The 25,804-nt window shown below is 40.2% G+C and overlaps 1 protein-coding gene across 6 annotated transcripts in view; it reads right to left on the bottom strand.

Moving 5' to 3' along the window:
• KBTBD12 (kelch repeat and BTB domain containing 12) overlaps nt 1-25,804 on the bottom strand; it is a 78,851-nt gene that overhangs the window by 14,157 nt on the left and 38,890 nt on the right. The window contains exons 6-9 of one of the 6 annotated variants that reach the window (XM_077857597.1): nt 13,782-13,979; nt 2,807-2,841; nt 2,711-2,762; nt 446-463 (exon numbers count right to left, since the gene is read on the bottom strand). In XM_077857597.1, coding sequence (XP_077713723.1) covers nt 2,754-2,762; nt 2,807-2,841; nt 13,782-13,979 — 242 coding nt within the window. In that variant the 3' untranslated portion in view covers nt 446-463; nt 2,711-2,753. Of the gene's footprint in view, nt 1-338; nt 464-2,710; nt 2,763-2,806; nt 2,842-13,781; nt 13,980-16,394; nt 16,412-25,804 lie in introns of those variants that run through there. The other 5 variants (XM_077857596.1, XM_077857594.1, XM_077857595.1 and 2 more) reach the window with 5 other exon arrangements.

Genomic DNA, 25,804 nt, shown 5'->3' with positions numbered 1-25,804 from the left:
TTTCTTGAGCTCGCTCCTATCTGCAATCTTCCTGACACTTTTTGCCCCTAGGAAGTCTCTAGGTTCCATTCCTAGTCTTTTAGCTAAAAAGCTGGGGTTTTAGATTCCCTACACTCCTGCACACTTTCCTTGAGTGTGTTTGCTTCCAGGTCTCAGTGCCAATAGATTGAGAGAGAAAAGCAATGGGCTCTTTCTTCACACTCTTGGGACCAAAGTTCCTCTGGTCAAGAGAGCAGGGTGCCAGCCCAGACCCTGTTGCTGCCAGTCACGACCTCTCATTTCCTGAAGGTTGGGGTGGGAAAGAATGAAGTGGGAAAGAATGAAGAAGAAGAAAATACCTTCCATTTTCTCTGACCCATGTCGTCCTCTCTCTTGTTTCTTGAAAAAGAAGTAGAGGGCTTCTCTTGGAGCTCTTTCTGTTCACCGTTGGTGCGAAGTTCGAGGTTTCCGGCAGGCTTTGAGTCTTGGCCAATGGGTACCAGGGGAAACAAATGGGGGAACTTATTGATTTGCTGATACTGCAAGTTCTGGTTTTCTTCTTCAATCTGCCCATGACCTTTTAGTTTCAGAGTTCTCAGGTAGCTGCCCCAAGCATTCTGCCCAGGGGTGCTTTCATTCAGTGGGAGAGATAGGGTGACAGGTGCTTACTCCATCTTGACTGGGACCCCGTTTACAGTCTCTTGTTAAAATCAGGGAGCTGGCCCTAGCTTTTGGTCCAAAGAGATGTTGGGGAGTTACCTTGGCAAAAAAATAAAGAACAGAGTTCCTATGATACATACACACAATGGAACACTACCCAGCTGTTAAAATGAGACAGGATGATCTCTATTACCTGATATGGAGTGATTTCTGGGAGATATTAAGTGAAAAAATGAGAATGCGTGGTTTTAAAGCATCTCCTCACAGATTGCCTATCAGTTGCGAGGAAAAAATAGTAACCATACAATGGTGAAGTTAGACAATACCTTGACCAGGTAAATAAAAATAACACTGCCAGGGAAGGCCAATGGGCTTGATTTGCCTCTAGATGTCATGTCCTGAGAAGAACACAGCAGGAATGTGATATTCTAGCCAGGAATACATAACCTGGGTTTAATCACAAGGAAACATTGGCTGGATCTCAGAAGAGGAATATTTTATTTAAAAGGAGGGGAAGACCATATTATTTTACAATGCCAATGTTATACAAGGCAAAAAATGTATGTAGAAATATTTCTGATTTAAGGAAACTGAAGAGACATATCAACAAAATGCTATGCCTGATCATAGATGGGTATGGAGAGGAAAAAATGCTGTAAAGGACATTATTGGGTCAATTGGCAAAACTAGAATACTAAGAGTAAATGAAAGTATGAATCAATGTTAAAACTCCTAAAATTGTTAGTTACACTGTGGTTATGTAAGAGAGTATTCTTTTTGTTCCCCAGACTCCGATATTTAGGGGTGGACTTGATGTATGTAACTTACTCGCATATGATTAGAACAAAGTTCTGTATCTGTCCACATGTATGAATATATACATACCTACGGCCAGATGGCTTCAGTGACTAAGCAAATGCTAAATAAAGCAAAAGGGGCAACTTGTTAAATAGGTGAATCTGTGTATTGATTATGCTATTTTCATTTTTATGACTTTTCTATAAGCTTGAAATTATTTCTGAGTAAGTTTTATTAAGAACAGAGTTCCCTAAATTCGATTCTGTCATGGCCATTGTGATGTCAATGTTGAAAATAGTATGCAATCCTGGCCTTCCCTGCTGCCTGTAGTCCAGCAGACTTGTCCAACCTTTCCCAGCTTGGAGATAGGAGAGAAAATTGTCATGCTTACGAATCAATCAATGTCAACCTTTCAAGTTTGCAAAAACTTATAAAGCATGCATAGATCTGTATGCCAGCTCAGCACAGAGCACTGAGGCTGCATTCCTATTCTTGGATGCATTCTAGAAAAAAGAATGCAAAACCAGTGATTACATGATAAGAAGAAGCTGGTGCAAGATGAAAACGGTGACAGTCGGCTAAAACCACAAGAAGCTGAATCTGTTCAGTTGCATCTTTTTAGTTAGAAGTAATAAACCCTCTTTGTTTAAAGGTGGGTGGTTAGGATGCTGTAGAAGGCACCGTCAGTGATATCCTTGATGGATCAGCTGTCAGCCATATCCTCTTTGTGACGTTTGTTCCAGAACATGCTGATTATATCCACCTGCTACTCTTTGCCTGAGGATTTTTCTCAGTTAAAGTGGGGCAGGTTGGGAGTGCCAAGAAGTCAATCTGAGGATAAATACCTCAGATTCTCCAGCATAGGGAACAACCCAGAGGCTGATCCATACTGTCTCTGAGTTTTCCAATGGGGTTGAATGCCAGTGGCCCACGGTGGTAATCTGCCAATTAATTCTTCCTCCTGGCCACCTTTCTTTCCTGTCTTTCTCTCTTCCCTTCTCTTAATGTCTCCCAGAACCATGTAACTCAAATCCTGTATCAGTGTCTATTTTTGGAGGAGCTCAGCCTAAGGCAGATGGTTACTTTTATTTATTGGAAACTTAATTGGAAAATGAGGCCAATTGGTGTGGAGGGAAAAGCTGGTGTGGAACAGGGAGTTAGTTCCTTAGCAGTCAGGACAGGAACAGATGCAGTGAGGCCACAGGATTTCAAAAGGGCAAGCTAGCCTCTCACTCTCTACTGACAGGAGGTCCTGGTTGTTGGAGGATATTACCTTCCTGATCTCCTGCACATGAACTGATCCTCACTCCACTGCTCTAGCCTCTAGAGAACAGTGCTAGGTGTGGCAGAGCAGGGTGAAATTGATGGTTGTTGCGCCATCTTGCCCTGCATCATGGAAGGTCTCTGGGAAGAACACAGATGGAAGTGAGAAAAGAATGAGGCCGACTTGGTTGAGAAGCAGTAGAAGGAGACACTTGTATGCTTCCCTCAACAGAAGCTTTAGAACCCATTGTTTTTCCTTCTTTGCCTTGGTGGCCAGGAAGCTGAGCTAAATTCTGGACTTTTTCTTAGCTTAGGTTTTCTGATAAAATTAACAGTTAATCCTTCCACTTAATACAAAGCATGTTTTTAGTTTCATTGCACATATGCTTATTCTTTAAATGATCTCCATTATTTTTGGAAATACAAACAATATATACAACATATAAAAAACAAAAGTAGCAACTCTCCTTCAGGATATTACAATTTTTAGTACAATTTCTCTGGGAACACTGAAATTACAATGGTAAAACAGACAAATTCAATTGTACTATATTTCTCTCTGTGACCAACAGTCCTAGGATAAAACAGAAGTTGATCATGTAGTTGCCACCAAAGCTTTTTGCTCCTTTCTCAATTTTTTATTTTGAGAAATTTGAAACAGTTGAAAGAATACAATGAATACCTGCAGACTTTAAATCTAGATTCAATAATAGTTAACATGTTTCCATATTTTTACTGCCTCCCTCATGGGTACACATGAACACAAATTTTCTTTTTCTCAAACCCTTAAAAATTCATTGCAGACATGACACTTCATCCCTAGATACTCAGCATGCTTCTTCTAAGAATAAAGATATTTCTTTACATAATTACAATACCATTATCACACCTAAGGAAAAACCTTAATTCTATCACATTAAATAATATCCTGTCCATGTTCTGATTTCCCTAGTTGTCCCAAAAATGTCTTACATGACTGGTCTTTTCAATCAGAATCCAATAAACAGGGATCCCTGGGTGGCGCAGCGGTTTGGCGCCTGCCTTTGGCCCAGGGCGCGATCCTGGAGACCCAGGATCGAATCCCACGTCGGGCTCCCGGTGCATGGAGCCTGCTTCTCCCTCTGCCTGTGTCTCTGCCTCTCTCTCTCTCTCTCTCTGTGTGACTATCATAAATAAATAAAAATAAAAAAAAAAGAATCCAATAAACACACTTTATATTTGATTTTTTATGTCTCTCTGATCTCTCTCTCTCTCTCTTTTTTTTTTTTATCTCTTTTTATTTAGAATGGCACCACCATTTTTTCCCCTTGATGGTAACTTTTTTTTTTTAAGGTCTGGGCCAGTTTTCTTGTTTGAATATCCACATCCTGAATCTGTCTGTTTCCTCATAGGGTCATTTAACTTGTTCCTCTTTTTTGTATTCCCTATAATTTGGAAGTCTAGAGGCTTGATTAGACACAAGTTTATCATTTTGGTGGTGGTAGGTGGGCAAGAATCCTTCCTACTGTATTACAGAGAAAGAAAATACAGCTGATCCTTAAATGACATGGGTTTGAATCGCATGGGTCTGCTGATATGCCGATTTGTTTCAGTATATATGGTATAGTACTGTAAATATATTTTCTCCTTCCTATGATTTTAACATTTTCTTTTCTCTAGCTTATTTTAATGTAACTATTTTAGTATATAATACACATAACATAGAAAATATGTGTTAATTGTTTATGTTATCGGTAAGGCTTCTGGTCAAGAGTAGACTATTAGTTAAGTTTTTGGAGAGTCAAAAGCTGTATGTGGATTTTTGACTGCATGAGGAGGTCAAGGGTCAATTGTACTATATGATTATCACATTTTTAATGATGATTATTTGGTTACTATGGTGACCATCCTATTTCACCACTGTAAAAGTATGTATTTTTCCTCATTGTAGTTACTATTAGTATTGTAGTTAATATTGGGTAATACTTTGGTGCCATGTGCATATCCTGTGCATAACCTTTGATGATTTGCCTGAACCAATTACTATATTAGGAGTTGAAAAATGAGAATTCTATATATTCTTTAGCATTCCTTCTACATTTGTTATATATTCAATCAATATTTAATAATGATTTTTGAGGTTTTTTTTTAGAAGTTTCCCTTTATTCTTTTTAAATTTTTATTTATTTATTCATGAGAGACAGAGAGAGAGAGGCAGAGACATAGGCAGAGGGAGAAGCAGGCTCCACGCAGGGAGCCTGACATGGGACTCAATCCCAGGTCTCCAGGATCACACCCTGGGCTGAAGATGGCACTAAACTGCTGCCCTGATTTTTTTTTTTTTTTTTTTTTTGCTGCCCTGATTTTTGATGTTTAAATGATTCCAAATTTGGCCACTGACTGCTCCTTTAGGCTGGCTTCTCTGTCTTTTGATATGGCTCCCTTATAAGTCTCTGACAGTTCACTTGCTTTCTGGTAAAACAAGGTATCCTAAGCTCACCTCACAGTTTTTGTGCTCCAAACCTAGAATCAGCTATTTCTCTTAGGAACACAGCTACACTCTTCTCTGGCTGAAAGCATTAGTCCACTCATGTAGTAACTTCCTGTTTTGCCCTCACTTTGCTCCTTCAGGGATGGGGCTGCATATATTTTTTCTCCAGGGCTTGACATAGGCTTATTACCTTGAAGTCATTCAATAAAGCTTTGTTGAATGAATGAACAACGGACATTAGCCAGGGCAGTGGTTCTCAATCCTGACCACATATTAGAGGAATCTAAAGAGCTTTGAAAAAATATTGATGCCCAGGCCCCATACCCAAATATTCTGATTTAATTTGTCTGGTATGGAGAGACAATTTAGCCTCCTGGTTAAAAAATACAGACTTTGGGGCCAGACTATCTGGATTTTGAGTCTCAGATTCAGCATTTACCCTCTGTGTGACCTCTTTAGGTGGCTTCTGTTTCTGCCATAGTCTGTAAAGGTAATTAGAGCATCTACCTCACAGGCTCTTGTGATAATTAAATAAATTAACATACGCAAAGTGCTCAGAACAGCTCCTAGCAGAGACAACACCACGTAACTGTTACTCTACATTTGTTCGTGAGGTAATTAATTTTTTGAAATACTTTCCAATGTGTTTTCTCTTTTTGATAATTCAGGTTTGTCCTCGGCAGCCTCTCGACCTTTAGGACTGGGCCCCAGGCTGAATGAGAAAGACAGAGAGGTGGTTTGAGAGAAATTCTTGCTGGGGATGGAGAGGAAGAGAGCTTCTCTGGTCCTGGGGGGAGGACAGACAGATTCCTGGGTCTCCTAGAATTATCCAAGGAAGATGGTGAAAATATGTCAGATGGTTAAGGAGGACTGGAAGCAGAAGGGACTTAGGGCTGGACTCTGGAGGAACCTCTCTGCCCAGAGTCCCACTCATTGGATAGCCAGGTAGAGCTAAAATGGAGAAACGAGAGTTCACTCAGCTTGCTCAAGGAGTTCCTGTGTTCCATTCTTTGGAAGGAATTTTCCACAGATTGGAAATATTGTGTGTGACAACTGGCTGCTGCAGGGGTGGGAGATGAGGGGATCCTGCACCAGAGGCTTAGGCAGAAACAGGCTAAAACCAGGGGCTAGAAGGAAGACACAGCCGAGTCTTAAAGATCCAGTAGCTGGAATAAGAGCCAAAGTGGGGGCTTTGTCAGCAGGAAGCCAGCTGAGTCCTTTGGGAGGAGCCCCTTCCTTGTGGGATATTCAAGAATCCTGGAGGCTCACTGCAGCTAGAAAAGCCCCAGGAGGGGGGTTTTGGTAGTCAGTTCATTATAACTATCACCAAGATGCCTGCTCTCCAAGCTCAGCTGGTCCCTCAAAAGGCAAGATTTCTGTGTGTCAAGCATATTGACACAGGAATCTCTTGCAAGTTCCTTTGGCCACTATGTTGTCATCTCCTCCTGGAGCCTTTTATGAGCAGGGAATAGATTCCTGCCACTAGGTGTCACCTGCCACCACCATCTCTCGCTCTTTGTCTCTAGAAACCTATATCTACATTTCTGTTTCTCCTTTGAACCATTTCTGCTTCTTCTGAGCAAAGAACTCATCTCCACGCACTCTCCCTGTGGGCAATTCAGTGAATTCTCCTCATGAGTGTCAAACACAAAAGCTGATTACTTTGGGGGCAGAAAAGGGAAGAGTTCCCTTTATTAAAACTTCTTTATTGAGATATAATCTACATGCCATAAAATTAATCTTTTAAAAAATATGTAATTCAGTGTGTTTTAGTATGTTCACAGAGCTGTGGAACCATTACCACCATCTAATTTCAAGACATTTCTGTTTCCTTAAAAAGCAACCCTGTACCCTGTACCCATTAGCAGTCATTTCTTGTCTCTGATTCCCCCTGACAACCACAAATCTACTTCCTATCTCTATGCATTTGCCTTTTCTGTACATTTCACATAAATAGAATCATACAAGGTCTTTTGTGACAGCTTCTTTTCACTTAGCATAATGTTTTCAGGGTTTATTTACATGGTAGTTTGTGTTAGTACTCCATTCCTTTTTACTGGCAAATAATATTCCATTGTATGAATGTACCATATTTCCTTTGTGTATTCATTAATAAGTAGAGACTTGTGTTGTTTCTACTTTTGGGCTGTTAAAAAATAGACAATATTTCTAAATTTTGAAATTAGGAAATGTGAGTCTTCTAATTTTGTTCCTTTTTAAGATTTTTGCATATTCTAGGACTCTTGCATTTCCACATGCATTTTAGGATAAGCATGTCAATTTTTGGGTGCAATATCTCATATTTTATTTAGGTTTTCAGTTTCTTTTCATGATGCTTTGGAGTTTTCACAATAGAAGTCCTGCACTTTTGGAGTCACATTTATTCCTAAGTATTTTATTCTTTTTGATACTATTATAAATGGAATTGTTTTCTTAATTTCATTTTCAGATTGTTCATTGTGAGTGCATAGAAATACAATTTTTTTTTTGTACACTGATCTTGCATCCTGTGGCCTTGCTGAATTCATTTATTAGCTCTAAAAGCTTTTTTTGGTGCTTGTATTCTTTAGGATTTTCTAAATAAAAGATCATGTCATACGCAACTATTTATTCTTGTCTCACCTGGATGTCTTTTATTTTTCTTTCCTAATTGCCCTGATTGGAACCTCCAGTATAATGTTGAATAGAAGTGGAAAAAACAGACATTCTTGTCTTGTTCTTGATTTTAGGGGTTTCAGTCCTTGACCACTAAGTCTGATGTTAGCTGTGGGGTTTTCACAGATGCTTCTAATCATGTTGTGGAAGTTCCCTTCTATTTGCAGTTTTCTGGGTGTTACTGTCATGGATGGGTGTTGGATTCTGACATATTTTTTCTGCATATATTGAAATGATCAGCTTGGTTTTTTGTCCTTCATACTAGCAATACAGTGTATTGCATTGGTTACTTTTCATATGGTGAACTAACTCTGCATTCTTGGGATAAGTTCTGCTTGGAATGGTGTATAAGTTTTTTTTGTTGCTGGATTCAGTTTCCTAGTATTTTGTTGAGGATTTTTGCTTCCTTATTCATAACGAATACTGGCCTGTAGTTGTCTTGCAATGTCTTTGTGTTTAGTTTTGGTATCAGAATGAATTGGAAAGTGTTCTTTCCTCTTCTTTATTTTGTAAGTTTGTGAAGGATTGGTGTTAATGAGCTCTGATGTTTTTGAAACATCATTTTGGTTTCCTCACTCTGTGTTGGAGGTGGAGAAAGAGGTTTTGTTTTTGTTTTTTTGTACCCACCCCCCTCTCCCCGGTGAGTCCCAGGTCTCTATCAAGAACTGTGCAGAGTCTGAGATTTTGCAGGTTAGCTTGTTACAGTTTTGTGGACACTGAGAGATAATGTGAAACTCCTAGGTCTGAGATGAAGGACAATGTCATTCATAGCAATAGCATTAGCCAGTGCATCAGCATTAGTTATTTGAGACCCAGTTCCCACAGGGCAACATGAAAAGTGACAGGTGATACCTCTACAGTAGGTAGGCTGCATTGTAGGAGAGGAACCTTAAGCTTAAGACCCCAAATCTTTTTTTTTTTTTAAGATTTATTTATTTATTTATTTATTTGGTGGGGAGAGGCAGAGAGAGAGAGGGAGAGGGAGATAGCCGACTCCCCCCGAGCACAGAGCTAATGCAGGGCTGGATCCCACAACCCTGAGATCATGACCTGAGTCACAATCAACATCGGGTGCCTAACCGACTGAGCCACCCAGGCCTCATGGCCCTTATATAATGGCCAGTAATGCCTGCCTTTTGCTATGGAGGGGGGAACACTGTTTCTGTCTTCTGGGCTGTCTGCTCTATAAACATGCTTAAAAAGGTAGTCCAGGTCAAAGACATCAGTGTTTCTGCTCATAAGACATGCAGAAATGCCTGAGACTCATGGAGAATTATCTCCTAACAGATGTACTCATTAATATTTTCCTTCATACTCCCTTGTTATTCCTCCATCAGATGTACTATTATTTATACATTTTATTTTTTATTTTTTTTTAAGTTTATACATTTTAAATTTAGTTTTTATCAGTTGTACATGCAATGATGTAAAAGGTCAAATAGCTTTTGGCCTACTCCTTAAAAATAGTTCTCTCCTCCCCTCCTCGCCATGGACTGCTCCTCTTTCAACTCCAGCTGAGCCTTCCAGCATCGAGCACTATATTTCTAAATAACATTTTTATATTACTGCTACTTCCTCGTTTCTAAGATGAAGGCATTGACTCTTGATGTCCACTGTAGAAAATGTGGTTTCACCTTTCTTTCACAGGCCCACATTTGCCTACCTTCTGGTTTCTCATTTTTCCAGGATAGTTAAGGTGTAATTTTGGTTCCCTTAATATTTAATATTTGCATTATTATTATTTTTTTAAATTTTTATTTATTTATGATAGTCACACACACAGAGAGAGAGAGGCAGAGACACAGGCAGAGGGAGAAGCAGGCTCCATGCACCGGGAGCCCGATGTGGGACTCGATCCTGGGTCTCCAGGATCACGCCCTGGGCCAAAGGCAGGCGCTAAACCGCTGCGCCACCCAGGGATCCCCAATATTTGCATTATTAGACATTATTATTATAAAAGCTATTCACAGATAAGTCGTGTGCCATAAATTTTCTTTTCCTGTGCAACTTTTTGTTCTCTCAAAGTCAATTGTTTTATTTTGTTAGTTTTCATTGTTCTTCTTCAAATGTCTAAATGCCTAAATCTTACAAAACATTAAGATTCAGTTTTCCCTTCTGGAACTCTTCTCCTGCAGAGCCCTTTGACCAGCTCCATTCTGTGGGGGTTGCTCCTCAGGCATGCCATGCAGGTGGCCATTCTCAACATCTCCTGGGAATTTCTTCCTCTCTACTGTGTTTGATTCTGTTCCCTGGATCCCATGTCTACTCTTTTTTTGGTTTACATGTCCATTTTTGGCAAATCATATCCTAATAAACGGGCACATAGGAGATACGTGTTTTGAGACATTGCTTGATGAATTTGTGCCCTCACACTTAATTAATAGTTAGGCAGGTATAGCAGTGTAGGTGGAAAATAATTTCCCCATAGAATCTTTGAAGGCATTTGCTTCATTTTCTTCTAGCTTCCAATGTCATGGTTCAGAATCTGATGCCATTCTGATTCTCGACACTTGTATGAAACTTTTTCCCTCTCTCCAGAAGCTTTTGAGATCTCTTGTTTGCTCCAGTGTTCTGTAAGGTCACAGCGATATGCTTTCATTTGGGTTTGTTTCCATTCACTGTGTATCTTTCACATGGTGTATCCTTTCGATCTGGTGACTTCAAGCTCTGGGAAAATTTCTTAATTTATTTCACAGGTGATTTTATCCCCCCACCCCCACCCCCAGTTTCTCTCTTTTTTTTTTTTTTTTACTGGAACTATCATTCAAACATTGGCTTTTGGACTTGTTTTCTCTCTCACTTTCTATCTAATTGCTTTTTGCTCTGCTTTCTGAGACATTCCTCCCATCATACCCTCCAAATTTCCTATTGTATATTTAATTTCTGCTACCATATTTTTAATTTCCAAGAACTCCTTTAAATTTGCTTTTCTGTTCCCTTGATGCAATGTTTTCTCTTATGTCTCTGAGGATACTTCTCCTGTTGCAGTTTCTGTTTCCTCCAGGTTATTTTTCTTTATTTGTTTTGATTTTTGTCTCTGATGTACATACTTTCCTCAAGTCTCTGATAGTCTCCAGCTGTTTGCTCATCTTTAAGAGTGGGATGCCATGGAAGCTTTCTCTGTGAGGTTCTCCAGAGGGTGATTTGGCTTTGCCTGATTTCAGGGCTGGTTGGGTCCCCAAAGATGAGCCTTCTAGTCCCCCACCTGGAGGGTATGGTTGCCCACATTCTAGGAGCCAAGGAAGGAAGAGAGGTGGGGATCTCAATATTCCATGTGCAATTGTTCACTTACTCTGCCTGCTTAAGTCCTGAGTACCTGCCTTCCACTCCTGGCCTCAGCTTTGGTCTCTACTAGGGTGGATGAGGGGCTCTGTGTCACTACTGAGAGTGGGGCAGGAGATTCAGGTCTTCTTCTCTTTCAACAAGCATCACCTTCATTCCATCCTCCTGATGTACTTGTTGTTGCCAATTCCTGAGGCTGCCTGGGGTTCTGTGCTACAAATCTGAGGGTTTTGTTTATGTGTTTGCTTGTTTTTCTTGTGGCCAGTTTAGGATTGAACTTTCTCAGGTCTGGCTAATTACTACTTATTCATCTGCCCTCCAGCTTCCAAAATTTGGTTGCTCTTGTCCACCCTCTTCTTTCCTTTGTACAACTGAGTTTATTCCTTTTACTGTCATTTTAGTGGGACTTGGGGGAGAAAATATATGTATTCCAACGTGCATTTTAACCAAAACCAAATCACTGTATTTATTACATGTTTTTGTATCTGTCTTTCCTACCACATGTTGAATATCTCAATGGCATCCCAAATGCTTATAAAAAGTTATGTTTCAATCACCTTTTTATTGAATTAACTAAATAGATTATAAGAGATTTTTTTCTTGATTGTGGTTTTCTGAATAAATAAATGGAATGACTAGGTTTGTGTCACACAAGGAGAGAAGATTCACTGCCTGTTTTTAGGTCTGATGCTGTGGTTGTTGGTTCATAATGGGCATGCTATTATACAATTGCTCTATTTTTCATAAAACCCCAGTGATGATTCATTCAGCTAATCCCAGAAAATCCACCATGTTAGAACCAAATAATTAAAATGGACTTTGAGAGCTCACATGATAAATCCCTTTCCCTCTGGCTGAAAGCATTGTTAGTCTACTACAGTACCAAGAAAAGAGGTTGTCTCATAGTATGAGTGTAGACATGTTTGAAAAGCTGGAGGATATAAGTTCTCTAACTCAATATTATACCAGGAAAGATAAGATAAAGAAACAAGACAAAACAGAATACCTTGCGGGTCCTCAGATACTAATTGCCACTCAACACTCTGGATGTCCTTAGGCTACCCTCTCTCTGTATTCTCTGTCCTCTTCTGGTCAAGAGAAAGCCAAAAGCCAGAGGATGGAGAGGAGGTGTGTGATCACAGCTGGAAGAGAGCTCTGGTGTATGTATGGGTCCAGCAGCTGGGATCTCTCTCCTGACTCCTCGTATCCAGCCTTATACATAGAGTGTGAACCAGGGGCACTGGTTATTAGATCTCCTTCCTGAGCCAGATTTCTGGCTACTATGATAGATTACTTTACACAAGCATATGATGTTTAATATAAAAGATATTAAAACAGTTTTTTAAAAACCTCTTTGGAAAGTCCTCTGAAGAAAGAGAAAGGAAAATGAAAGCTTTTTATTATGGCAATGTTCAAGCATACACAAAGGTAGTGAAATAATGCCCCGATGCATCCATTATCCAACTTGAACAATTATCAACATTTTACTAATGCTATAAAGTCTGCTCTTGCCCCCCTTACCCCATTCACTTTTTTAACAAGTATTTGCTGGAGTACATGAAAGCAAATTTCAGATAGCATATCACTGTCAACCACAAATACTTCTAAATGATCTGTAATTGTTCACGTTCTTCTTTTTTCTTTCTCCTTTATACAAAACCACAATGCCATTATTATTATAACCTAACAATGAACAATTCCCTATTATCATCTAATACTCTAGTCCATATTAAAATTTTCCGGATTATCTGAAAAATATCTTTTTGCAGAGGATTTGTTTGAATCAAGAACTAAATAAGGCCCACTCATTGTATTGGGTTCATTTATCTCCCGTCACTTTTAGTTCATAATGATAACTTTATTCTTTAACTTCCATATAATGGTGTGCATTAAAAATTAAGGTGGGCTTATAAAAGCCTTTGCTTTGCTGCAGTGTCAGCTTTATTTTAATCTGGCACCCTTCCAAATTTTAAGTGCTCTCAAGGCATGCTTTTCATGGATATGTACTGGCCTACTGCTTCTATTAGTCAGGTTAGAATTGAACAGTTAGTCATCTTAATACAACTGTATTCTGCCTTATTTATTGATGCAACTACTCAAGCTTTGGAGAGAGCTGCTCATTAGATTTGTGTATATTTAAAAATTTCCCTGTTATGTTAAAAATTATAAATCCATACTGTGTATTGCAAAGATGGTACAATTTGATACATGGGAACTAAATGTAGTAATAGATATATACATTAGGTATTATTCTAGAAATGATTTAAAGCAATTTATTTTAAATGGTAATAGTGGAGAAGGAATAAGAGCGTCCTCTTAGATCAGGGTCTCTTGGTCAATAAAGACCATGCTAAACCCCAACACTTCTGTTCATTATTCTATTTCTACCTGTTCTTCATGTTTTCAAATCTCCTCTTAGCCCTGCAATCAGGATTAGACTTGCTTCTCCCATTTCTTGACTCTTCATATTCAATTAATAGTTGTTGAGTGACTGCTATATGTCAGACATATTATAAACTAGATCTCATTTAACTCTTACTATAGCCTGTGGAGGTAGCAACTCCATTTTGCAGACATGGAAACTCAAGTTCAGAGCTTTGGTGAGGTACTCAGTCACTAAACTCTAAAGTCAATGCCGAGGGAAGTTATAAAGCATTTAAAATTGAATCAATACCTGCTCCGTGGAATCCCCCGCAGACATAGAGCTTCCCATCTACTGTTCCTGCATTGGTAGAATTGGTTCGAAGGGAGAGTAGGGGACTTGGCATAGGTGGGCCCTCTCTCCAGAAGTCCCCGTCAGGGTTATAGATCTCCACCACATCAAGGCACTTTCGAACCTGGCCTTTGTCCCGACCTACACAGCCAATTCCACCTATAGAGAATGATAAACAGAAATGAGATGATCAAGAATTGCAACTTTTCTGTGGCAAGCACCCCCTTCCTCCAACAGTTTGTATCACATATTTATGGGCCTCTGACTTTTCTCTTTCTTGCCTGGTGCTACTTCTCTGATAATTTCTAAGCAATAGTGATGTCTGCTCTGTACTCCATACCCAAATTTAATATATTTTTTTTCCCAGAGTATTCTATCTTTTGTGCTTATGCATGAAGCTGATTCCACTGCAGGCTTTATGTTCTGAAACATCCAACTCCGGTTCACACAATGAGCCTCTAGGATAAGAATTTCACATTTGAATGTGAGGACAACTCAACCCTGACATCTGTCTTTCAGTTTTTTGTTAGCAATGATTTCGCCGACCTGCCAGTAGGGATGTGTCCTTCCTGTTCCTCATCATTGTAAGCCCGTCTCTTCCTCTTAAGCACTGTTTTTTTTTTTTTTTCTTAAAGATTTTATTTATTTATTCATGAGAGACAAAGAGAGAGAGAGGTAGAGACACAGAGGGAGAAGCAGGCTCCATGCAGGGAGCCCCATGTGGGACTCGATCCTTGAACCCTGGGATCACACCCTGAGCCAAAGGCAGATGCTCAACCACTGAGCCACCCAGGCATTCCTCTCTTAAGCATTGTTGCGTGAACTTTACCCCATTAAGAAAGGGCCATTCTTTGAAAAATTTCAGGTTTGAGGTCAAAGGAAGCCTCCAAACTGGGATGCCCAGTTCGTCTTCCATTTTTGGATGATATAGTTCATTCAACAGATATTCACTGGTTGCCGTTTTATCAAGGCAATGTGCTGAATGATAAGAAGTTTAGGAAGATGAATAAGGCATGTTTCTTGCCATTAAGAAATTAATTCGGTGGGGGCAACCTGGGTGGCTCAGTGGTTTAGCGCCTGCCTTCCGCCCAGGGTATGGTTCCGGAGACAGGGATCGAGTCCCACGTCAGGCTCCCTGCAGGGAGCCTGCTTCTCCCTCTGCCTGTGTCTCTGCCTCTCTCTCTCTGTCTCTCATGAATAAATAAATTAATTAATTAATTAAAAAAAAAGAAATTAATTCGGTGGAAAAGGGTCATATATGTAAATAAATAGGCAACATGGTAACAGGTAACTTAAAAGAGAAAACAAATTAGCCTCGGAAGTCCAGAAACTATAACAGGTAACAGAAATATCATTTATATAACCATGATTTTAAGTAAAATTCTCCATGGGAAATGTAATTGTATAAGAATTTCTAATCCACTCTAATAAGAAACACACGTTTTAGGTGATCTTATTTGTTCTCTCTTCCGAAGTCTCACAGTGAAAGGTCTTAAGCATTGGGGCCATATTTTCTGACCTAAGGATGGCTCCTGAAGTAGAGGTGAAGTCCCTGGAAGGAGAGACATTTCTCTCATGGGTGACCTCCTTCCATCGCTGACCCAATCTGATGACCCTGCTCTGCATAGCCAATATCTTTGCTATTGAGAGGGTCCTAGAGGATTCATTGCACTTGCCGCATGTTGAATGGGGCAAGGCTGTGTTGTTTGCAGCCACATCCAACACCTAAACTAAGCTGCTCTGATCTCTTGGCATTTATTGTGTGGACCATGTACTGAGAAATTAATCAGATACCGTCTCATGACATTTCTTGTTCCACTGTTACTTAACACCTGTTGTCCAACATTGTACCAGTCTGATGGTGTTTTCATCATTGCCAGTTTTTCATTCTTTCTTACCTACACAGGGTCTGACCCACTTGTGTGCCTGGAATGAATGAAAGAATGGGCAGTTTAACTCTCCCAATGCTTTCTCTGTCCAAGTGGATGTACCGTAAGCTCATTGAAGGCAAAGGCTGCTTTTCATATCTCTTATATCTCACACTGCCTCACACACAGTGCTCAATGAATTCAAGAAGATTGATGGGAACAGCTTATATTCACCATGGTTGGGACTTATGCCAGGCATAAGTGTCAGAGGACTTCAGAGGAAGTCTTTTTATTTTCTCCCCCCTCTTTGCTGATGGAACCTGGCTGATTTCCTGTCTCAGCATGGATCCAAGGACTGAGGCTATCAACTCAGGAAGCTCTTAACTGCTTTCTCTTATCGGATTGGATAAATAATTTAGCCCATTTACAATGCCAAGTCTGAGCTGTGGTGTTTCAGAGGAGGGAACACACTGGCCTCAGTTAACTGCACAGCTCTGCTGTCCATGGCCATCTTTCAGTGTGGTAGCTAGAGGCTTTCTAGTCCAACAAAAAGTGGAATTTACTATTTGTGGGGCAAGACGGCTTTTAAGAAGAGGATTTATCACCAGCAGCTAAACCTGGCAAATACTCATCAGGTAAGAACAAGATGATTTAGTTACCTGCTCCCCAAAACCCAGGAGAGATATTCTTAGGCTGGATTATACTACAACCACTTTGGAAGACCTATTAACAAGCAGAAGCAAAAAGGTTAAATGCAAGTCACTGGGAGTCAGGCTGGGGCATGCCAAGTAACCAGCATTCTGAACATAACTTGGAAGTTTCAATAAAAGTCCATTAGAAAAGCTTCCCCAACATAATGCATATAAAGAATGGGTATTAATCTCTTGGTTTTTGAAATAATTAGAGCGCTTGCCATTTTTGTTTCTCTGTTACTAAGTGTATTTAATTATAATGTTTAGTCCTTACTCTGCTCTTTGAAACATGTGCCCTTTCTGTTTGGTTGGCAGACAGCGCACATGCTCCACTCGAGGGTGCCATGGCTGGCAGGGCATTGTCTCTGCTCCTGACCATTAACGCCTGAGTGCATTCTCCGTCGCACTTGGATGTAATCCCAACATCAAGTACACTTAGAGCGTCACTCTGTAACAGCAGACTAATGAGCTTAAACTGAAGGTGAATCCTGATTAGATAAATAATCAAATAAAAGTGTGATCTTTATTAATAAGTCAGCAGCAGCACTACAAGAGAATTCTTTTGATGAGAGAAATCTAGGGTAGGATCAGTACATCTTTAGAATTTCAATGAGATACCTCTATATCTTTAATTTATAAGCTATAAAAATCACTCAGCCTGACTTTTCTTTATTCACAATAGACCAATGAATAGAAATAATCTTTGCAATCAAACCAAAATCGACCTTGGATGCAAGCTATATACCTTAGGGGTTTTTTGGTGGGGGGGGGGGGTGAGGGAGGGAGAAAATTATAGGACATTGCCTCCCTCTCCTCGTTTTTGTTTCTACAAGGATGAAGACCTACTCTTTTTTTTTTTTAATATATTTTTTAAGACCCTCTCTTCTTGTGTTTGGCTGCTATAGATTCTTTCCAGACTGTGGGTGTGCACACACAGGCAGCTGACTGAGGGTAGAGGTGAGGGCACTTCTCTGGTACCCTCCTAGGGCTCCCAGTCCACAGCATCCTGCTTACAATGGTATTGGCTTCCTGCTTCTGCCTGCTGGGCTGCCTTCAGGTGGCAGGCTTACTCTATTCTTCCCTGGGCTGGATCCAAAAGAGGAAGGGGATTGTGTCTTCGCTCTGAGAAGCCTCCAGAGTTACTTGACTTGCTAAAGAAGCTTTAGAAACAAGCTTTAGTAAGTATCTTTACTGTTGTAGTCTCCCTTGTGATACAGAAAAAGCAGGTGGGCTTTTGGAAACAGACAGACCCTGGTTCATATGCTTGTGTCATCATCACTTACTAACTTGGGTTCATATAATCTCTCTAAGCCTCAATTCCCTCAATCTGTAAATTAAAGATGATGATGCTATTTTCTTAAGTTGTGGCAAAGATGAAGTTATTACATAACTGTAATGAGACAGAAGGGTAAGGGGGTACTCACATTAGCTGTCTATCCTTTCACAAACATTATTGTGGGAATTTCTTTGTTCTTAGGTACTTTGTGTATACAAGGTAGCTAGCATGTAGTAGGTACTTGGCCATGTTAATTGGTCCTCCTGTATGTTCCAGACTGTTGGGTAAGTAAGCCAATGTTCACTGAAGTGGCTGAAATCTGACATTTGCTTAACTTTAATTTAACTATTTGCTAGGTTAATAGTTGATGGCTTACTGACTGTATGATCAAATCTCTCATAAAAGTTTCTTCTAAGGTTGCATAGAGACAACCAGAAGGTCAAAGGGCTGTCAATTAGGCCAAGCCTCCACCTCAGCCATCAGGTGGGGAGAAAAGCTCCCTGACAAGATTTAGAGGAATTCATTTGGTCATGAACATCTGAGAGAGGTGGAAGCTGTCAGGTGACATCCTAAAAAGCCAGAAAAGGATTTTGCAATCTGTAGGCTTCCGGGAGTGAAGCTGGCCTACCCATCTGAGTGGATGGGCTACTTTCTGACTTGCATGTCAAATGCAATCTAGCCACTACTAATATAATGCTTGTGACAATTTTGTTCTCACTTGAGTTGTCTGCTGAGTTTTTTCAATTCTCATTTTACAGTTCCCGATGTGGAGCCCAAGACCCTAGAAGACATGATCTTGTCCCTTTCTTAGTCTAACACAGGCATCTCAGGTATTTTCAGAAAAAAAGTCTTTGAGGACTGGGTTGAAAGCTTATCTGCTGTTTACAAAATTTCAGATGATGCTGTAAAAGGCCTTTCTGCCATTTATAAAATTCTGGGTGATGCTGGCACTGCATGTCTACAGTGTGTCTTGGCTCACAGAACATAGGCTGAGAGTCCTCATTTATAATAAGGTTATTTCTCTTCACCTGCTAACCCTTTATTGTCCTTTGTCAGTTTTTTCTCACCAGACTAAGAAAATAATCATCTGTCTGCATATTATTCACTCCTCAAAACATATTACCCTGAAAATCAAATAAAAGGAAGACCAAGTTCCTTTTGTTAAAGCTTGATTTTGGAGGGAAAATCATGTGTTTGAAACATTTTACATTTCCACTGTGGAATTTCCAAGTGGAAATGTAGGCGGCTGAATAGTAAGTTCTGGCACTGAGCCCTTGGGTGCCAAATAATCTGCAGTTACAAAATTGCTGTCCCATCTGATTCTGAATGGCCCCTGGGCTTTATGTCTTGACCTAGTATTGGGTATCAGTGTATTTCAACATGTGAGTGAAGTCTGGCCTCACTGTGTCAGTTCTTTCAGGCCCTGGGCCTGTCTTTCCCTCATTCCTTCCCTGTTCCTCTTCACTAGCTTGTTCTGCAGGCCCTGGCAGGTCTGAAGGCTGAGCTCATATAGGGAGAACAAGGGAGAGCCTGAGAAAAGTGGGTAGGAGCAAGCTTAGGGGATGACCTAGAGATGTTACAACAAGCCACAGGTGACAAGTCACAGGTACTCAGCTTCATATGAATATATCACCACTATCCAACTTGATTTAGCACCCTCCATATCTGTCACCCAATTCTGTTGGTTGCACCTCCTCAACACTTCTCATGTCTATCCCTTCCTTGAAAGGTATACAAGACCCAGCCACTGACTGGAGCTTCACCTTTCCTCTCACACACTCCACTACTGTATGCTTCAGGCATGTGGAACTACTTGCAGTTCCCCAATCAGATGAGGCTATTCAGCTCCTGGCCTTTGCATAGGCTGGTCTCTGCCTAGAATGGCCTCTCCTCCTCCTCTACTTCATAAACTCCTACTTCTCTTTTAAGGCTCAGTTCAACAGTCATCATCAAGAAATCTTTCATGTCAGGGATCCCTGGGTGGCGTAGCGGTTTGGCGCCTGCCTTTGGCCCAGGGCGCGATCCTGGAGACCCGGGATCGAATCCCACGTCGGGCTCCCGGTGCATGGAGCCTGCTTCTCCCTCTGCCTGTGTCTCTGCCTCTCTCTCTCTCTCTCTCTGTGACTATCATAAATAAATAAAAAAAAAAAATTAAAAAAAAAAAAAAGAAATCTTTCATGTCCAGGGGTGCTTGGGTGGTTCAGTTAGTAGACTATGTGACTCGATCCCAGGGTTATGAATTTTTTTTTAAAAGATTTTATTTATTTATTCATGAGAGAGAGAGAGAGAGAGAGAGGCAGAGACACAGGCAGAGGAAAAAGCAGGCCCCATGCAGGAAGCCCAATGCAGGACTCGATCCAGGGTCTCCAGGATCACACCCCGGGCCGAAGGCAGCATTAAACCACAGAGCCACCCAGGGATCCCCAGGGTTGTGAATTTAAGCCCCATTTTGGATGTAGAGATTACTTAAAAATTAAAAAATCTTTTAAAAAAAGAAATCTTTCATGTCTCTCTACACAAAACTAGCCATTCCTTTCTTTAGGCTTCCACTGTCCTTTAGACAGAAATCAGATTCCTATAAAATATATTGTTCTTATTTATCTTTGTTTGTCTCCCTGTTAGATTAGATTGTAAATCTCATGAGGGCAGAATAGTGTCTAATTCAAATCTGTGTCCTCAACATTTTTTATAAATAAAAAAATAAAAATAAAAATAAAAATAAAAAATAAAAATAAAAATTTAATTATATGCATACATGGATCACCTCCTCACCCTTACCCTCTCTCTTTTTCTTACACTTGTCAAACCAAAAATTGACGACTGGCTTCCCAGAATGTGGCAAGCACTGAGTCCAAAGAGCTGAAAACTCACTTCCTGTTGTTTAATAAAAGTCATCTTCTTAAGGATATAGGGATGTTGGCCCAGGTATTGGGAAAAATTGTTGGTTTGTAAGTCTGTTGTTGGGCTCATCTCTTCCCCCAGGTTGGTCTGCCTAAAGAATCAGTAACTTCTCTTAACCTGGGCTGGTCCTAACCAGACACAGGTCAACACTCTGCTAGTACTTCTCTAAAGGGGCCTGTGAGAACTATGAATCCAAATATATTCCACAGCTGAAAAATGTAGACACACAGGAAAAAATCCTTGAAGGCAAGGTATGCATCATTATATTCTCTGAGGTGATAAGTATAATGTCTATTTCCAAAGGATCTTAACAACATGTATTGACTATTAATCTTTGGCATATTTATCTCATGTAAATAAAATGATTTGCAGAAAGCCATAATTTTGTGCTAATTTCCATATTTACCCAAGAACTAGTAGAGAAAGAGTGATAAAAAATGATCACATCTATTAATTAGGATAAATTAGTTGAAGATAACACATTCTATTCTTTTATGATGTTTTAAAACATATGTTATTCTCTGCCTTAGTTAATTGAAGATACCAAATGTAATTAAACACTTTCTTAAGGATTCAGGAGTAACAATAAGACCTGTTGTCACAATATATCATAGATATATAGCTGACTCCATACATCAGTCTGTGTGAAAACAGACGTAAAATTTACTTTCTTGAACAAATGCTTGCTCTTGGTGTGACTTTTAGCAATTTATCTCTTTTCATAGGAACAAAGCATAGAATGTAGTTGCATAATCCTTTGGCTGTAGAACACCATGCTTTTCTGCAAACATATACCAGTAAGTCAGTGGATAAGATAACATTCTCTAAAGATATTTCTCATTCATTTTCAAGATCATTATCATCACTGTTCATCAAGCTCTTTCACATTGTAAAAGCTTCCAACTTTAACTTCAGAATAGAAAGCACTCTAAACTTCTAGTTAATTTTAAGCAGTGTACATTTTGGATATCCACTTTGTGTTTGCACTAGGAATCAGAATACCTTTAAGATTCTTTTTTTTTTTTTTTTGTCCTTAAGACACAGTCTACTGGGAAACCATATGGCAAATATGAAACCATAAGTAATATAGCATTAGAATGATATGCAGATTAAATAAAGTACAATTTCTAACTGATGGTCATAATGAAATGTGGGACTGCCAACTCTCCATGAACTTTTAGGATATCAATGGTAAAAATTACTATAGCTAAGTTGAAATTTGGGAGTCATAAGAAGTCTTTGGTCTCTTAGAGTACTTATTTCAGGGCTCTCTTTTGAGAGTGCCAGATAATCAAGGTTAAAATCCTTCATGTGGGCAGCCTGGGTGGCTCAGCGGTTTAGCGCCACCTCCAGCCCAGGGCCTGATCCCAGAGACCCAGGATCGAGTCCTGTATTGGGCTTCCTGCATGGAGCCTGCTTCTTCCTCTGCCTATGTCTCTGCCTCTCTCTGTGTGTGTCTTTCATGAATAAATAAATAAAAATCTTAAAAAAAAAAACAAAACAAAAACAGTATGTGGCCCTTAAAAAAAAATCCTTCATACGGGGGCACCTGGGTGGCTCAGCCAGTTAAGCATCCAACTCTTGATTTCAGCTCAGGTCATGATCTCATGGGTCATGAGGTCAAGCCCAAAGTGGGCTCTTCGCTCAGCAGGGAGTCTGCTTGAGATTCTCTCCCTTTCCCTCTGTTCCTCCTCCTGCTGGTATGCTCTCTCTTTCTTTCAAATAAACTTTTAAAAATCTTTAAAAAAAAATCCTTCACATGATTTACTGGAAATACATTTCATGGACACCCACAAAAAAAAGAGGACAAGCCATTCAGTCTAGTTCAAAGCCACCTGAACTGATGAATCTCTAAATCCAAGCCTTTTCTCTAAGAAAGATGGCATTAGGAATACCTCATTTGACATCTTTGGCCATTGTAAAAGCATAGTGCTTTTTTTTGTCCAGCATGAACTTAAGAAATGTCTATCTAAGTTCAGAACACTTCTGGAATTTGATCAGACCACATTTGATAGCCTGCTCTGATAATTTGTGAATTTGGGATACTTTGACTGAATAAACTTGCCATCCTCCTAGAGTACCTGACTATCCAGTGCCGCCCAGGGGAAGGGAGGTTGTCTCATTCATCTCTGCATTCCCTCTAAGAGCTGGCCTGGTGCTTTGCTTGTGCCATGAATGTGTAGTAAATATTCTGGGCATATCATCCCTCCACCTCTTCACTGTCTTCACCATTATTTGTATTTCTCAAAGTGCAGTCCTATGATTACTCATACCACAACTGCCAGGATGCTTCCTATAATTTAGATTCCTAAGTTCCACCTACTCAGAGTTTTCCAAAGGTGAGGGCCAGGGAGCTTCCACTTTTAATAAACAACAGAGGTAATTTAAGAAACACTTAAAAAGTTGCTTAGAGTTTTATAAAAAAAAAAAAAAAAGATAAAGGCAAAATCTTGCCATAATGAAACTTCTTTCATCTCATACATTCACCTCTAGAGAGTGATCTTTGAAGTGCATTTACTCTTGTAATTGGAACCTTCTGTGTGATGTCCCTTTCTGTCATCCTCAGTGGCACTCCAGCTGAGAAGCAGATCACAGTGTGACTGCTTTGGTATGCCAGTGAAGCTCAGAGTGGTCTCCTGGAGAAAGTGACACCAATGGTTTGGGGCATCAGCTGTGTGGGAAGACTTCTTGTTGGCTGGCTCCCCAGACAGAGAAATGAAAAGTCCTACTTTAAAAAATTACCCATAGTACCTGTAACTCTGATTATTTCTGTGGCTTTTTATAGGGTAGCAGAACAGGATAGGCTACAGAGATGAGAGACATCATTTCAGTAAAGCAATATTTACCAACATTCTATCACAGAAGCCAGGTCCTGGGCTGGCTCTTGGAAGGGACACAGACACGAAAGAGACAAGACGTCTTCCCCTAGGTGGTCTGAGTTTAGTGTGAGGAGGGCAGTGACAGACTCAGAGTAGTGTGCTGCAGGGAACCAGTGCAATTAACCCTGACCCAGTGGTGACACAATCACCAAGGTCATTTTTTGCTGGATGTTGATGGGTGTGTAGGAGTTAGCTAAACAGATAAGAGGCATTAAAAGCAGAGGGAGGAGAGTAATCAAAGGTACAGAATGGAGTTGTGTGCAGTTAATGACTGTCAGTTCCTGTGGCTGGAACTGGGGTTTAGGTTTCATGGGGTTGGGAGGGAAGAAGATGAGGAGATGAGGCTACATAGGCAGGCTGGGGCCAGGTTGGGAAAGGTCTAAATATTTCCACAAACAGATATTGGTGCTCATTTTCTACATTTGATTTTCCTGACCTATCAAGCTGAAGCAACTTCTGAATACAATTTGACTTTTTAATAACACTTGCTAGAAATCCATATTTATGAGTATCCATTGTCATTTCTGAAGCAAGCATAATTAATTCAAAAGCATAACTAATAGTAGGAGATCTAAAATATTTGCTAGTTTATTTCACAAAAGCTTTTTTCCAAAGAGAACCCCTGGTACCATATTTAAAATCAAAATTTTTTTGTAATACCAATACTCAACAAGAGCTCATGACTAGGGTTTAATAAGATAGAACCCAGAAAGTTCAATTTTTCTTAAAACTTTACTAATAGGAGTCTGCATTTAATTCATCTCCTTCATTATTACTCATAAAAATATGATTTTTAAACCTTGAAAACAAGGAGTTAACATTTTTTTTCTCACAGTACTGGGATGTATTAACCTAAATTTTTTAAGCTACCTATTTAAAAGACTGTTTTTGAAGATTAGGATATATTTTGGGTTAAAGTAGCTTAACTATCTTCTTGTAATGAGCTTTCACAGTACAAATGACAAAAGATTGCCCTTAAAAAATCAAGCATTTAAAAATGCATGGCTTTCCACAGCACCCACTGGTCTCTTCCCCGAGAGTTTCAGTTGGTTCTGCCATTGAACCCATGACCTCTCCTTCCTGCACGTCCCAGTGAAAATGGCTACACTCTTGAGAGAGCCCTCAGAAAAAAAAAGAAAATCAGTTTTAAGTACCTGGGTTTTCAATAGAGTGTCATTTACTCATAAGGCTTATATAGGCTCTTTAATTTTTTTTTTTTTTTTGATAGTCACAGAGAGAGAGAGAGAGAGGCAGAGACACAGGCAGAGGGAGAAGCAGGCTCCATGCACCGGGAGCCTGATGTGGGATTTGATCCCGGGTCTCCAGGATCGCGCCCTGGGCCAAAGGCAGGCGCCAAACCGCTGCGCCACCCAGGGATCCCTATATAGGCTCTTTAAATTCTTTTAAGCTCTCCAAGAAGTTGTGCAACAGAAGAGCCTACTACAGTATGGAAAACTCATAATATAGACACGTAACTGAGTGAACAGTGGAATCACTTAAGCAAACAATCAAGCTGTATCTTTTCCTGTATTTTTATGTTAAGAAGGCACTTGTTAACTTCCGAGGAAAAACTATCCAATATCCGGCTAACATGCCTCTTGGTTAGTTTGCCATAATCCCAGGAGTCATTTTCATATAAATTCATTATCTGTGCCAAGACACTTTTCAAAGACATTTCCGCAGGAATTTGGCACAGATGTTAACTGAAGCTAATATTCTAACACCTTGACTGTGGGACCCAGGAAATTTAACAAAAATCCCCTACCCCTGGACAAGCAGAGCAGGACTGATTCCATTTTGTGCTACACCTGCCACCTCCTGTATGATCCCCACATGACCTGCTTATTGTTTAAGGTGCTGCCCCACCCTAGTCAAGCCGCTGGGCACACCCTAATCGGAAATCGGCTCATAACAATGTAACCCCGCCTTGTGCCCGCCAAAACTGCGAGCCGATTCTGACCAAAGTAATAGGCCAGCTCAAGTGGATACTATAGGGTGAGATGTAATTCAATCAGCCACCTGCGTGTGGACTGACATGACTGTGCAACTATCTGCGTATCCCATGGGCCACTGGCCCCTATAAAGCTGCTACGCCTCTTAGTCTCCGGGGCCAAGTCCCTGCTCCGCTGTGTCGGGTATACTTGGACCCAAGCTTGAGCTTGTAAATAAACCCTCGTGTGTTTGCATCGGTGTTGGCTCCTTGGTGGTTTCTCGGATTCACAATCTTGGGCACAACATTGACAACTCATATCAAACCTCAAGGGTCAGCCGTGGCTACAGGGTCCAGTAGTTCAAATGGAAAGAACACATTCCAGACTATATTTCCAAGAGTTCCTCACATGAAAATGTGTATCTTTTCTGCACAGAA

The sequence above is a fragment of the Canis aureus genome, chromosome 19 (assembly GCF_053574225.1).
Source record: "Canis aureus isolate CA01 chromosome 19, VMU_Caureus_v.1.0, whole genome shotgun sequence".
Lineage (NCBI taxonomy): Eukaryota > Metazoa > Chordata > Mammalia > Carnivora > Canidae > Canis > Canis aureus.
The sequence above is the reverse complement of the archived record's forward strand: the minus strand, read 5'-3'. Positions and strand labels throughout refer to the sequence as shown.